Source organism: Solanum lycopersicum, chromosome 1, assembly GCF_036512215.1.
Source record: "Solanum lycopersicum chromosome 1, SLM_r2.1".
Lineage (NCBI taxonomy): Eukaryota > Viridiplantae > Streptophyta > Magnoliopsida > Solanales > Solanaceae > Solanum > Solanum lycopersicum.
Genome location: NC_090800.1, coordinates 53667308 through 53683447, shown reverse-complemented (window position 1 = coordinate 53683447; position 16140 = coordinate 53667308). Strand labels below are relative to the sequence as shown.

The following is a 16140-nucleotide window of genomic DNA, read 5'->3' as shown; positions in this document are numbered from 1 at the left end:
TGAATCTCTGTCAGAGAAGATAGTTGGAATTGTTGAAAGATTACGACATGAGTATTCTCTACCACCACGACAAGTCCAATATTATTGCGGATTCCTTGAGTCATATGACCATGGGTAGTGTCTAATGTAGAAGAAGGGAAAAAAGACCTAGTGAAAGATGTTAATAGGTTGGCCTTATTGGGTGTTCGGTTTGAAGATTCTAAAAAAGTGGGTTTTTGGTTCATAAAAACTTTGAGTAATCCTTAGTGGTTGAGATAAAGTCTAAACAACATTTTGATCCACGATTGATGTAGTTAAAAAAATCGGTACTTAGAAAGTCGAATGAGCCATTCTCAAAAAGAGGGATGGTGTACTAAGGTACAAAAATAGGTTATGTGTGCCAGATGTTGATGCTTTGAGGAATATGGTGTTAGAGAAAGCTTATGGTTCCCGATATTCTGTCCATCCACATGCCATTAAAATGTATTGTGACCTTAGAGAGGTATATTACTGGGATGGCTTGAAAAGATACATAGCAGAGTTTGTATCCAAGTGCCAAAATTGCCAACAAGTAAAAGCCGAGCATTTAAATCGTTGCAGTTTAATAAAAGAAATGGGTGTTCCTACTTGGAAGTGTAAAGAAATTAATATGGACTTTGTTGTTGGGTTTTCTCATACCCGGAGCAAAATGACCCAATTTGGGTTATACTGGATAGATTTACAAAATCCGCTCACTTTATTCCCATTAAGTCTACTTATACAACGCCATTAAGTCTACTTATATAGCGGAAGATTATGAAAGAATCTATATAGACGAGATTGAGAGTCTTCATGGTATACCTTTGTCCATCATAACAGATAGAGGTGCACAATTCACTTCACGTTTTGGAGGTCTTTTCAAAAGGGGTTGGGTACGAAAGTAAAGCTTAGAACTGCTTTTCATCCCCAAATGGATGCTCAAGTGAAGCGTACTATTCGAACCCTAGAAGATATGTAGCAACCCTAAAACAGGATATGCTAAGTAATTCTTAATGTGTCTAGAATGCATACGATTAGGCCGGGTTCACATGGGTTGATACGCATAGAAATAGACTTCTGAATCCATGCGACAGCGAAGCCAACTAACTTGGGGATTTAGTTGAGCTAGGAAAGGTTGGGTCCAGACATGTAGGGCTCCAGAATATGAAGATTTATCCGGACGAGTCTTTACCAGACATAAAAAGAAGAAATCTTAAGTTTGAAGGGTCTAGTAGGAAAATGGTCTTTTTCCAGGATAAGGGTAGTATTGTAATTACCATAAATATGTAATTAATTATTTAACTAATAAAGTGGAGGGGCATTTTTGGGTAGAGAGGGCCGAAAAATTGCCTTTGAAGTAAAGTCTTGCCCCACCATGGTTCGAACCTAGGTGGAAGCAATGATTTCAATTGTTTTTATTTAAATTGGTAATTAATTTAATTAATTGATATTTATTGGATGATTTAAAATAAAAGGGAAATAATAGTTTTACCATTTAACTAAACCTTATTTGACTAAGTCCTAAACTAAACTCCTAATCCTAAGAAAACTCTCCTTACTCACGTGTATCTCTCAACACACGATCATTCTCTCTTCTCTTTCAAGTTCTCTCTGCCTAAACAACTACAAGAACAGAAAATTGACCAAATTTCTTCACACTTGAATAACTCACACAAAAATATAAGAAAACAAATGCTAATCAAACACGTTAGGCAAAGAGAGGGTTTATCCGTCAAATTGGTGTTGAAGATGAGGGGATTTGGACGTGATCTTTGGAGAAAGTTTTGGGAAGCAAGTCAAGGTTTGAACATTAAAAAGGTATGGATTCTCTTATCCCTTTTTCCTTGTTCCAAGAGACCCCTAAGGTTCAGACGATATCTATTCCAAAAACTAAGGTTGTTCCCCATCGCATGTCCTTGTCACTAGCTCCCAGCGAATCATAGGTTGGGTATATTTGCTTGTAGAAATTAGGGTGTAATGTGTTTGTGTGATGATTATGTTTATGTATGTATGTTCGAAATATGTGAATATTGAGAATGTTGTCCAAAATTAAGTGAAAAATGATGTGTGCAATGTGTAGTAGTGATATACACTATTTGAATTCAAGTATGAAAAATGACATGTTTATAGTTGTATTTTATGTGCACCAACTTGCACCAACTTTCATAAGTGATGTAAAAAAATATTTATTGAGTGCAATCTAATAGTCCAATGAAACCATGAAAATGCACCTAAAGAACTCACTAAAAACTACTCAAAACGTCTAAACATTTAATTTGAAAGAGGTGAGAAACTAGGATGTAAAAATTTCCAGCATCTTGTTGATGAGTTTTGGACAAGCTAAGGGAATTATCATGCTATGTAAAAATGAATTAAAATATGTGATAGCACTAAGAATCAAACCCGTGACATCACCATGTTAAAAATCATTGAAATAATTTGAGAAAAAGAGAATGTGGCATGTGGGATTTAAACCCACGTGCCTTGATCCGAGAATGAAGTTAAAAAAAAGAAATGAGAGGAGTGGGATGCGAACCCACCACCTCTCAATCAGATTTAAGGAGGAATATAAAAAAGAAAAATAAAAAGTTGAGGCGTGTGGGAATCGAACCCACGACCTCTAGGTAGAACTAATGAAACTTAAGGAGAAAAATCAAAGTGGGGCTGTGGGGGTTCGAAACTCACACCCCCTTGGCCTAGAGGAGAGAAATTAAAGAGAAGGAAATAAAAACAAAATGAGGTTGTGGGGGCTCGATCCCACATCCTCTCAGGCCCAAAGAACAAAAAAATAAAAATAAAGGGAGAAATCAACGGAAAAATGAAATGAAGGCTTTGGGGCTCGATCTTGGGTCCCAAACTTATGTGGATCAAACCAAAATAAATAATAATGTAAGTGCTGTCCAAGGGATACGAAATCGGGTACCTTTGTCCAAATTCCATATTAATACATAAGTCATATGTGAATAAATTTTCAAAAATAATGTTGGCTACCTAGATCATAATTGAGATCTTGACATACTTACAAGATGCATAAGTGGTGTATCACATGATCTTAGGAAGATATGAATCACTTAAACGAACTATGAATGAAGTATGATGGCTTGTATGATTAGACCTATAAGTCTAGTATACACACAGAAGTAAGTGAACCTAAGATGTATGTAATGAAATGATGAAACCCTAGAACAGTTAAGTTAGAGTGTGAAACACACTAAATGACCAAGTGCATTGGCATATGATGAAATGAACATTCACGTAATAAGGGGTGAGTAAATATGAAGAGTGAATCTGCTAAATTTAATTAATGTGGTGACAATATAATAAGAGGTTCACGTAACTCTCATGAGATGAAACTGTCCGGCATGCCGGGTATGGGTCTCCTTATATCACTTAGTCTTTGAACTTATACTGCCAATATAGGGATCTGGCGAGGTTCAATTCCCATGTATGCTAGCATATTTTGGGTCATTTTGGTCGGTGATCCACCTCTTTTCAGTGTGGGGGATACATTGGATTCCATGATCCTCACATTATTTATGTTAGTGAAAGTTAAAGTTCCCAATGAATGAATGTGGTCAGCCTCAATTGATGCACATAATGAAATGAATGATACCAAAGGTGATAGGATAGAATGAGCAAGAGGTGAGCTAGACTTAAGTAATGACATTAGGTCATTCTTGATCATTGCACAACGAACTCGATGAAAATCTTAAATTATATCTTAGGCATAGCTAGTGTTCATACTAGCCTATTAAAGGAATGAAATTAAGTATGTATGAATGAATGAAGCAGACTTTGTGTTTGCTAAAGAAGAATCCCTGGTTGAGGTCCCATATGTTGAGCCCTCATTTTGAGAAATCTTAATGTCAATTCCATGATTCCAAAGTCTCATGTTATATGAATGAATGATATGAAAAATGTTGTGTGCTATATACAATATGTTATGTGCTATGTGTAAAATGTTATGTGATGTGTGCAATACAATAAGTATGATGATTCATGTTACTCTCATGGCATGAATTTCCTAATCCAATTTTGAAAGCTCACTAACTTTCCTAATCCCATTTTAGCAAGTCCACTGACATGACTTTCAATAATCATATTGTTAGGAAAGAGTAGTTCTTACACATGCATATCCTTGGTGTATGCTTGCATATACCCATACTTATTACAAGTGTGTACTAATCCCACACAATTCTATAATTTTATGTATAGGCACAGGTGGAAGCTAGAGTTTACAGGTTTATGTTGCAGCTATCAAGACGTGGAGCTTTCATTGGGACTTGGTAGGCCCTCATGCTTTCGAGGATTTCTACCATTATTATCTAGCTTAGATATAGCTTTAGCTAGTGGATCATGTTCCAGTAGTGTTTGTTTCCACTTTTATTTAAGACTTTGTATTGGTGCCATTTCGGCAAAAAAACATTTATGGAATTAGGAACTATTTCTTTCATTAGATGATCTTAATATTAGATGGTTGATTATGAAAGTTTATAAGATTAAGTAGAATGTCATATATTAATGTTAAGTAACAAAAATTTCAAATTTTCTACTAAAATTAACCTATATAATGCAACGATGACGTATGTAGGCTTGTCTACGACCTCTGAGAGGTTAACGACATCAATATCATTTGGGTCTAAACTCCGGTCGTGACAAAGTTGGTATCAGAGCCATGTTAAATTCCGAGGATAGTAAGTTCACATCAATCACATTTAGTAATTTCTAAGTCATTGTAGTGAAGTGCACCACTATCCTAATTTAGAGACTGCATGATGCGTAGGAAAATTCCCTTCTTCTAATCTTATCGTGCCTTATCTAATGTCTCATTTCTTGGTGAATGGGCATATCTAACATCAACTCTTGATATTTAGAAAGTTGAATACGAGGAGGAACGCATGCGGAGAGATTGGAGGAGCAATCGCTGGGGTAAATAAAGTTTCTCCCCAGGCTCCAGCTGCTGGAATGTATATTCTGTTAACCAAACTGGGTTGACTGATGGAGAAGTGAGGATAGCCTTGGTACAGATTCCCCAAGCCATCACTTTACAATTTCAGGCTATGACAGCCCAAGTGGAGCAACAAGGTGTTCCCAGGGAGATCCCACCTTCCAGCCCATGGCTAGCAGGTTAAGGGACTTCACGAGGGTGAATCCTCCCGTTTACACCGGATCTAAGATTGTTGAGGATCTCGAGTAGGAGTGTATGGCAGCTATGTTGCATGATAGCATGGAACTTTCCACTCTTATGGTCCATGTCCATCAAGTGAAAAAAAAGCAGGAAGAGGAAGCACACTAGGGTAGGGAATAGATCAAGGCAAGCTGAGGAGAATTTTTCAAGGAAGAGTAGAACTGAAATAAGAGATAAGCCAGGTTTATAAAGGGACTCCCCCACCAAGGGGAGTCAAGTTTATTCAAGGATCGCTATGATAGGGATTCCTAGCCTAGAGTTAAGACATACAATGTTGTTTGTGAAAAAATAAAGATGGAAACTTTAGAAGGTGTATCGATTATCGGCATCTCAAAAAAGTCACTACCAAGAATAAGTATCAACTTCCGAGAATAGATGACTTGTTCGACCAACTCCAATGGTTTAGTTTCTTCTCGAAGATTGATCTTCGTTCAGGGTACCATCAACTTAGGGTTAGGGATGGAGATACCCCAAAGACAGCCTCTCGTACCCGTTATGGTCACTAGAGTTCCTAGTTATGTCATTTGATCCCACTAATGCAACTGCTGCATTTATGGATCTCATGAACAGGGTCTTCCGTGAATACCTTGACTCTTTCATCATAGTATTCATTGATGACATTCTCATCTACGTTAATACCAAGGAAGAGCATGAACGATATGTAAGACTAACCTTGCAGGTACTTAGACAACATCAGTTGTATGCTATATTCAGCAAGTGTGAATTCTGGCATAGAGCAGTGACCTTCCTAGGTCTTGTTGTGTTTGACAAAGGTGTGGAGGTAGATCACAGGGAGACTGTGGTTGTTAAGAACTGGCCAAAACCTCTTACTCCCACTGAAATCCGTATCTTTCTGGGATTGGCTGGTTACTATCGCCAGTTCGTGGAGGTTTTTTCTTACATTGCTGCCTTACTGACAGCTTTGGCCAAGAAGAAGGACAAGTTTGAATGGACGAAAACTTGTAAAAAGAGCTTCCAGGAGCTCAAGGACAGACTCACTTCATCCCCAATGCTTACTTTGCCTAAAGTGTGGTGAGAATTATACTGTTTATTGTGATGCATCTAGGGTTTGTTTGGGTTGTGTTCTTATGCAGGGTGGTAAGGTGATAGATTATGCGTCCAGACAGCTCAAGGTTCATGAAAAAAATTATCCCACTCATGACCTGGAGTTGGCAGTTTAAGTGTTTGCACTGAATTGTGGAGACACTACTTGTATGAAGTGCATGTGGATGTGTTCAAAGACCACAAAGTCTCCAGTATGTGTTCACACAGAGGGATTAAATCTAGCTCAGCGGAGGTGGTTGGAGCTGTTGAAGGACTATGACATGAATGTCCATTACCATCCAAGTAAGCTAATATTGTAGCTGTTGCTTTGAGTAGGATGAGCATGGGATGTACAACCCACGTTGAGGATGAGAAGAAGGAGTTGGTGAAAGATATATATAAAGACTGGCCAGCCTGGGTATGCAGTGAGTTGACTCTACTAGTGGGGGTATTTCATTTCATCCTAGTTCTTAATCATTCTTAGTAGTTGAAGTCAAGGAGGGTCACCATTGTGATCCTGTGTTGATGGAGCTGAATGACTCATTGTTGGTTAATATGAATGATTCTTTTGCTTTGGGAAATGACTACATACTTAGGTACCACAACAGGCTGTGTGTACCAGATGTGGATGATTTGCGGACCAGGATCATTGCCTAGGCCCATGGTACCGAATATTTCATACATCCAGGTTCCACAAAGATGTATCATGATCTTAAGCAGATCTATTGGTAGGATGGCATTAAGAAGAAAATAGCAGAATTTGTGGCCAAGTGTCCTAATTGTTAACAGGTTTAGGCAGAACATCTTAAGCCTGGCTGTCTTACTCAAATTATTCAGGTTCCGAATTGGAAATGGGAGACCATTAATATGGACTTTGTGGTTGGTCTTCCGAAGACTAGCAGACAACATGACTCCTATGGGTTATTATGGACAGGATGACTAAGTTTGCCCACTTTATCCCTGTGAAGTCTACTTACATAGCCTAGGATTATGTAAGACTTTACATTGATGAGCTTTTGAGATGGCATGGGATTCCTTTGTCTATCATTTCAGATAGAGGAGCTCAGTTCTCTTCACATTTATGGATATCCTTTCAAATAAGCTTAGGCACACAGGTTAAGCTTAGTAATGCTTTCATCCCCAGAATGATGGGCAGGAAGAGCGCACCATTCAAACATTGGTGGATATGTTGAGGGCGTGAGTGATTGAATTCAGGGGTAGCTGGGATGACCATATGACTTTGATAGAGTTCTCGTGTAATAATAGCTATCACTTCAGCATTGGTATGCCACTATTTGAGGTGTTGTATGGTAGAAGGTGTAGGTCTCCAGTTGGGTGGTTCGAGGTTGGAGATTCATCTTTCTTGAATCCAGAGATCATTCATGAATACTTAGAGATGTCAGGGTAATTAGTGACAGGTTGGGTGCTACTTACACTAGGTAGAAATATTATGAAGACAACAGAAAACAACTCTTATAGTTTAATGTTGGTGACTAGGTCTATTTGATGATAACACCCATGAAGGGGGTAATGAGTTTTTGAAGGAAAGGGAAGTTGAGTACGAGGTATTTTGGGCCATATGAGATCCTACAACGTGTAGGTAAGGTGGCCAATGAGTTGGCATTGCCTGTGGATCTAGCTTCTATTCATCTAGTCTTTCATGTCTCTATGTTAAAGAAGTGCCTAGGTGATCCATCATCGATTCTACCTATTGAGGGTTTTGGGGTTGATGAAAATGTGTCATATGAGGAGGTATCTGTTGAGATTTTAGACAGACAGGTCAAGCTTGAGGAACAAGGAGATTTCCACAGTGAAGGTATTGTGGAGGAATAATCTTGTTGAGGGTGCTACGTGGGAGGCCGAGGCTGATATGAGATCCCGCTACCCTCATCTTTGCAGCTCTTGAGGTTATACTTCCTACCCTTAAGTCTACATTTCCTTATATCTCCATTTTTTATTGTTATTGCTTGATTGGGTTTAGTAACTATGTTATGATCTTACTGACATTACGCTAGATAGTTAGTTGTGTAATTCGGGGACGAATGTTCCTAAGGGGGGGGTGGTGGATAATGTCACAACCCTAATAATGGATATGCTAAGCAATGCTTAATGTTTCACTAATGCCTACGATTAGACCGGGTTCACACAGGTTGATTCGCGTATAACAAGACATCTTAACCCTTGCGGCAGCCAAGCCTACTAACTTGGGGAATTAGTTGAGGTAGGAAAGGTTGGGTCCAGCCATGTAGGGCTCCCAAATATGAAGATTTACCCGTACAAGTCTTTCTCGGACTTTAAAAGGGGGAATGTTAAGTTTGGAGGGTCTAAAATTGTCTTTTTCCAGGCCTAGGGTAGTATCCTCATTACCCAAAATATGTATTTAATTAATAAAGTTGAGGGGCATTTTTGGGAGAAAGGGCCAAAATTTTGCCTTTGAAGTGAAGTCTGACTCCACCGAGGTTCGAGTTATGTATTCTTGTTGGTTGGGCTGCTAGTCTTTAGTCTATTCCTTCCAAAAGAATTTTGTGTCAGTCGGGGACGAATGTTCTTAGAGGGAGGATAATGTAATATTTCAAAAATCCAAGATGGGTCTTAAATCCTAACATAGGTTCCATGTGGCCTAAAACTGTTTTAAGACCTATTTTAATTAATATAGGTCATTTAGGATGTTTAGGAACCAAAACGTCCAAGAACTTCCATGACATTTGGAAACTAGTTCTAAGAGGTACCAACCTGCCTAAGCCTATTTGACAAGAATTTAGAAGTCGAAAATTTATGAAATTAGGTGGAAGGGTGTATAACATGTGTCAAGGTGATCTGTAGTAAAAAATTCTGGGTACGACTCCCCAAGGAACAAACAAGGGCCCTTGAAGAGGACCATAGCACGTAGGAGGAAACATTGCCTAGGTAGTGTGCAACCACAAAAGGCAAAAGATGGATCGTGTATGGATCGATGAGGCGTCTATGCCAAACCATCATCCCACACTCAGCCAAAATTTTTGAGGCTCACAGTTGCACAGTCTCGGAACTCAACGACGATTGTGCAGCATGGAAGGGAGGTCTGGTCGTTGATGGACCAACGACTCGTCGGTTGAGGTCTCGTCGATGGGCCTGAAACTTTCCTGCATTTTTTAAGTTAGTTTCATTTAATTAGTTAAAGGGGTTAGGCGGTTAATTAGTGGTTTAAAAGAATCTAATTAAGTTAATTAACCCCCATATAAGACCCCAACCCTCATTAGTCTAAACACAACTCACAAAATAAATACTCTTCCTTCTCTCTTCTTTCTATCTCTATTGAAGACACCATTGAAGACAAGCTAGGGGGAGGTTTTGGGGACTTGAAAGGGACTATTTCACAAAAAAATCTTCATCAAACATTGAGATATGGGATCTAATTCACCTAGGAGACTTCTTTCCTCGAAGGGCTCCTTCAAAGTATTTCTAAAAGTTGAGTTTTCAAGTGGATTATATCTAAGTACGAGTTTGTTGTTATGAACTCAGTTGTTTATGATATATTTAGGATATAATGAATATATTAACATGTATTTTAACTTGATTATGATAATTTTTGATAGTCTGGTCTAAAATATAGAATATGATCTTTAACCCTTAACCAAAGGTTGATAAGTTTTAGGTTGTGATTGATTCGATTAACTTGATTTTTCGTTATATCACTATTAGATGATGTTGTTACACTAATAATGAAAAAATTAGGATTAATTGTAGCCTTTCATACTAGTTCTTGAGAAGTGATCTTGATTATGAGAATTGACCTAAGTATCTTGTCTAAAGCTTTAATATAGTATTGAATTATGGTGTAGTGAATCTTCTAGCCTAGTTATAATGTGGATCATTGAATTATGATTATTTTGTGACCTAAATGGGTTGACGAAAGGGTTGATGGTAATACCTTGATGATGAATTATGAAGGAGACTTGGTATGTCTTTTAATCCCTTTTCATTACTTCAGCTTGTGGTTAATTGTGGTTAAGTAATTATGTTGCGTTGGAGTACGCCTTATTTAGGATTGATAGAGTGGTATGATGTTGACTTGAAATGTCTTGATTATGATTTTGAGGTTGATTAAGATGAAATGTTATAAGGATGGTGATGTATATCAGTGTTCCTTATTATGAAGTGATATGTAATGTGTTAACCTCACTTATATGAATTGTTATGAAAAGAGTATACTCATTCAATTCTTATTGAGCTATGATGATGATGATGATTATACAAGGGATAGACTCTATGACCTAAATTAATCTATGATTGATAATAAATAATTAAAGACATTTCAATAAAGGGACTTAACTTAGCACCGTGAACTTGACAATGCGAGGTGGTGACTTCCGAAAGAGGAACATTCAACCTATAAGTTCTACATGAGATGTTGACTTCCTAAATAGGACTACTCATCTAGTAGGCCCCAATTACCAAGATGTATGAAGAGGGAATATACTGTATCTTAGTTCTTGAACTATGTTGCCCCCATAGGAAGACTAGCTAGTGGATCCACCTAGAAAGCTACGTTTATGTTTAGTTTTACTTTAGCCGGTAGACCAGCATCCATCGGTGTAAGGTTTTACAACATCGGATTCCACACTTATCTCTTGTGGTCTATGTCGGTTAAGAGATGTGTTCCCTAAACTAAAGTAAAGCAATGAAGTATAAACCAAATGAAATGACTTGAAATGTTTGACTTAGCCTAGGTAGGGGTATGCGACTCTACTTATACCTTGCACTAGTTGGCCTTGATAGAAGCTTTAGAAAGTTTGTATTACGTATGTATATGATAATGATGTATATGGTGATAATATGTTGATGTTACAATATAAATTTTATTATATGATGACCATTATCCATATGAACATTTATTTGGATTATGTTACTAATGTTTGACATTGGTTATATTTTCTTGTTGGGGCGACTTGATTGAGTAAGGTTATGAGTCTTTGATTGGTCATTGCACTTGTTCACTTGATGAGGATTCATGAGTAGTTTGATTGGTTATTATGATATAATTAATTCTAATTCACGCTTGTGATGTTATTCCTTAATGATAGGGTTGTAGTAGATTATGGGTTCAGGTATGTTGATATGCATATTACTTTTCTAAGTTAGTAGACATGTTTTGTTGCTTGGTATAACTTGCTTAATTATGCACAAGACTTTCAAAGGGCGAAATAGCATCGTTTAAACTAAATGTCCCTTTTTAGCATGTTTTGACCTTATATATGCATATGCTCTCATACTTACTACAAGTGGTGTACTAACCCCATTATCTTCCTGTTTCCCAAACATTTTAGGTTTCGGTCGTTAAAGGCTAATTTGTGATGACTTGAATAAGACATGGATATTCTCTATCCTCCAAGTGAGTCGGTCCTGACTTTTCGAGGGTGATGCCAATATCTAGCTTATGGAGTTGCTTTGTTTCTAAGAATCTTATGTTCATTCTATTTTCATTTGATTATGTTTTTTATAAGCCTATATGTGGCTTATTTACATTAATGTAGGTCTATTCTGAAATTGCTGTGATCACTTATATGGTATGAGATGAGACAATCTTTGAGAGTGTTATCTGTATCTCTCTCTCTCTCTCTCTCTATATATATATATATATATATATGTATATATATATATATATATATATATATCAATATATATATATGCAATAAAATCAGAAGGCTATGTAACCTTCTAATACGAAGGGTCTAGGTATACTCAATACGAATATATTATGTGTATATAGAGGTCTATTTAAACCTCCAAGTAGATGTAATGAAAAGTTTTATTTTTTCCGTGTTTTTGACCTAAGAATGAAATGATGTGAGACTAAGAGGCCAATCTTCGTCCTCATGAGATGACGCCGCCACCGGTTATGACTAGGGGGTAAACCTGGATGTGAGAAAGAGTGACTCACGTACTAAGAATAGAGGTTAAAAATCTGTATGACTCCCCCCCAAGGACAACCTAAGGGGTCCTTGAGGGGGACCCAAAAGTATCCCTCAAATGTGCAAAATTTTAGCAACACATGATTGACATCTACAAGACGTGGTTTTACCCACACCCCATGATTTGGTGTCGTAGGTCAAAGACTGCATCAAGATTGTAATTTGAGCTTCATTTGCAATTTACAAGAGCAAAGGATGGCCCGTCAACCCATCCACGGGCCGTGGATGGGGATCTAATCATGTGACACTTTTTAGAGCTCTAGTTTTAAGTTAGAATTTTGGAGTTAAGTTAGTACTTAATTAGGGGTTTAAGGATGTCGGTTGGTTAGGTTATTGTCCACCTATATAAGCAGAATACACCCCTAATATAATCACTCTAACTTATTCATCAAAAATCCAAAATTACTCTCCAAATATTCTCTCTCTAGAAGATGAAGAAGAATAAGAAGACGAAGAAAAAGAAGAATGGGGAGTAGGAGAAGGAGAATAAGGAGGAAGAGGAGGAGGAGGAGGAGAAGAAGAAGAAGAAGAAGAAGATGAAGAAGAAGAAGAAGAAGAAGAAGAAGAAGAAGAAGAAGAAGGAGAAGAAGGAGGAAGAGGAGGAGGAGGAGGAGGAGGAGGAGGAGGAGGAGAAGAAGAAGAAGAAGAAGAAGAAGAAGAAGAAGAAGAATAGGTTGGAGATGAAACCCTTTGAATCTTCAAGTTCTTCTAAAACCATCTCCAAACTTAGAGCTGAAAAAATAGAAGTTCTAAAACTATTAAAATTGTCTAAATTTAGATCTCTCTCTGATAAAATCAATACTAAGCTTAAAATTCAACAAGTATTTATAGTTTTCAAAGATTAATGTTGCAGCAGATAACTTACTGTAGTTTTTTTGAATCGTCTTCGTGTTTTTGATCATTGGGCGATATAGTACTTCTTCGTACAACTTGTCGGTGATGCCACGAATGCTCCTTTCATCCACTGATTTAATCCTTTCCTTTAGGGCTAACACACTTGAACAAAAGGTGATCTTTAGACTTGTGGGCTATCCGCCAAGTGGCCCTGGTAATCTCAAATCTACATTTCTTCGTTCTTTACAACCTTTTTCTCCTTTTTTCCAAGTAATGTCCATGCATTTCCTCAAATTCAAAATACATAAAACTCAAGGTTACGAGCCTTTCACCTTGAGTTTTATGCATTGTTAGATCGAGGGGATACTCTCTCTTTTATAACTCCTTACATAGTTGACCAATTTAGTGTTAGTCCAAAAACTCTCTCAGAACCTTTCTCAGTCTCTACTCGTGTTGGTGACCCAGTTATAGCTACATAGGTAAACAAAAATGCTCTCTCACACAGTCTCTTATAACGTTACCTCAAAATATCTTGTAGAGTTAGAAATTGTAGACTTAGATGTTATTCTAGAAGAAGTCTTGTTCGTCTTCAGCTTCGAAATGAACAAATTTTAAAATGGAAGTGTATTAGCTTAGCGCCTATGGGTCGATTCATTTGTTACCTTAAGACCAAAAATATGATCTCTAAGGGTTTATAGCTATCATCTAGTTTGGGTTAAGGATTCTAGCTTTGAAACCCCCACTGTTGAGTAAGTTCCAGTAATTAGTGAGTTTCCATTAGATCTTACCGGAGTTCCTCCAGAAAGGGAAATGGACTTTGTAATAGATCTCATTCCAGATACCCAACCTATTTATGTTCCTCCTTACAGAAAAAATTGACTTGAGCTTAAAGAATTGAAAGAGTTGTTGAAAGACCTTCTAGATAAGGGCTTCATCAGACGTAGTATTTTGTCGTGGGTTGCACTAGTGTTCTTCGTAGACAAGAAAGATGTTTCTCTCAAAATATGCAATGACTATAGACATTTGAACATGTTTACATTAAATAATAATTACCCCACCCTAGGATTCATGACTTGTTTGACCAACTTCAGGGTGTTTGTCAGTTCTCAAAGATAGATCTCAGATCGAAATATCATCAACTAAATGTCCGAGATAGTGACATTCCAAACACAATCTTCAGCATTCGGTATAGTCATTATGAATTTGTAATTATATTGTTTAGACTAACCAATGTTCCTGCAACCTTCATTGGTTTGATTAATAGAGTGTTCAGATAGTACTTGGACTTATTAATGATCGTCTTTATTTAAGATATCCTCATTTATTCTAGAAATGAGGAAGAATATGCGAGTGATTTGTGAGTTGTTTTGTTGATTCTCAAAGCTCTCCAATTATTTGCTAAGTTTAGGAAATACAAGTTCAGGTTGCTATCAATTGCTTTTCTTTTGTTACAGTGTATCTAGAGAAGGGATCCGAGCGAATTTGCAGAAGATTGAACGAGTGAAACAATGACCCACACCTACCTCTGTTACAGATATCAAAAGTTTCTTAGGTCTAGCAGGTTATTATAGAAGGTTCATTGAAAGATTTTCATCCTTATACTCACATTGACTAGGTTGGATCAAAAGTGGTCAAGTGTCAATTAGATTATTGTAAGAAAAGCTTCACAGAATTGAAAACTTTATTGACTACAACTCTTGTCTTAACTCTACCAGAGGTTTTATATGGTTATATTCTATTGTGATGCATCCATAGTTGTCCTAGGTTGTGTGTTGATTCAGCTAGATAAGGTTATAACTTTTGCTTCTACACAACTTAAGGTGCATGAGAAGAATTATCCAACTCATGACCTCGAGATTGAAGCAGTGGTTTTTGCACATAATATGTGGAGAAGCTACTTGTATGGTGATCATGTAGATGTTTTCACTAATCCTAACATCATTTAATATGTCTTCACCCAGAAAGAGTTGAATCTTCGGCTGAGGAGATAACTTCAATTTTTTAAGGATTATGATATAAGTTTACATTACTGTAACAACCCACAAATCCATAACTTATAATAGGGACTAATATGTTGATTAATAATCACTTTAGACCTAAATATGCATAAGCATTGGAGCCATAGGATTAAAGAGAAGCCTTAATGTCCGCAAACTAGCAAAATTAAACTAGTTGACGTCCCTATGTTTGGTGAGGTTTTTTAGGGTCATAAAGTACAAAACTTGTAAAAATAATTTGAATAGGTAGAATATATTATGGAGGGTCCTTGTTGGAGGACCTGAAGTTAGGCGAGAAAGCTGCCAAGGCAGCACTTGGCAGCTTTCTCGCCGGCAGATTGTGGTGGTTGCTGCGCATGGTGCAACCATCATGTGTGAATCTGGAGTTGGAATATCGATTCGTGTATGACACGGATCCTACTGGCTCAGCTAAAATTTTGAAAATAAATTAGGGAATTAGCCTCGCGACACGTACCTACTTCCCAAATATCATAAAAGTCGTATTTTAGGTGTTATGACTTAAGAAATGAACTCATTTAAGTGAATGTTTATGGGTGACTATATACTATCTTAGGTTCAGTTTTAGGTCCATTCATCCAACGAAAATCAAGTCCCACAAGTTGAACTCAAAAATCTCTCTCCCAAATTCTCTCTTCCTCCAAAACTCCATTGAAGACCAATAGAGCTCAAAGAATAAGATCAAGCCTTAATGTTTTTAAACCCAATATCATGTATTTATCATGTATAGTGTATGGTTTATTTCACTCTTTGGAATCCTTTCTCAAAGAGGTCCTTCAAAAGATGATTTGTAGATCTCCCAAAACAAGGGTTTTTCTGCTCACGTGGGTCTTCTTTCTAAAACGAAATTGTGAGTTAATTGTGACATTTTATGATGAATTAGTGTTATTTAATTATAAATTGATGGTCAATTGATGAAGTCCTATGAGTTTTCCCTTGACCCATGTCTTTTCCCCAAATCCCTAATTGCTAGGATTAATTTAGGTGAATTGTGGAGGGCAACTAACATTATCCCTTTTGTACATTGATTTTAGTTAAGTTAGTAATTCATGAATGTCCCTATTTCATATGTTGGTTTTGATTTCTTGTATATTGAAATATAAATTCCCAT

The 16140-nt window shown here is 37.1% G+C and overlaps 1 protein-coding gene across 1 annotated transcript; it reads left to right on the top strand.

Moving 5' to 3' along the window:
- Positions 1 to 5702: 5702 nt before the first annotated feature.
- On the top strand, positions 5703 to 8062 carry LOC138342283 (uncharacterized). The gene is made up of 5 exons (XM_069294630.1): positions 5703 to 6217; positions 6566 to 6647; positions 7067 to 7149; positions 7496 to 7633; positions 7774 to 8062. The coding sequence occupies exons 1-5, from the start codon at positions 5703 to 5705 to the stop codon at positions 8060 to 8062; spliced, it is 1107 nt and encodes a 368-aa protein (XP_069150731.1).
- The last annotated feature ends 8078 nt before the right edge of the window (positions 8063 to 16140 follow it).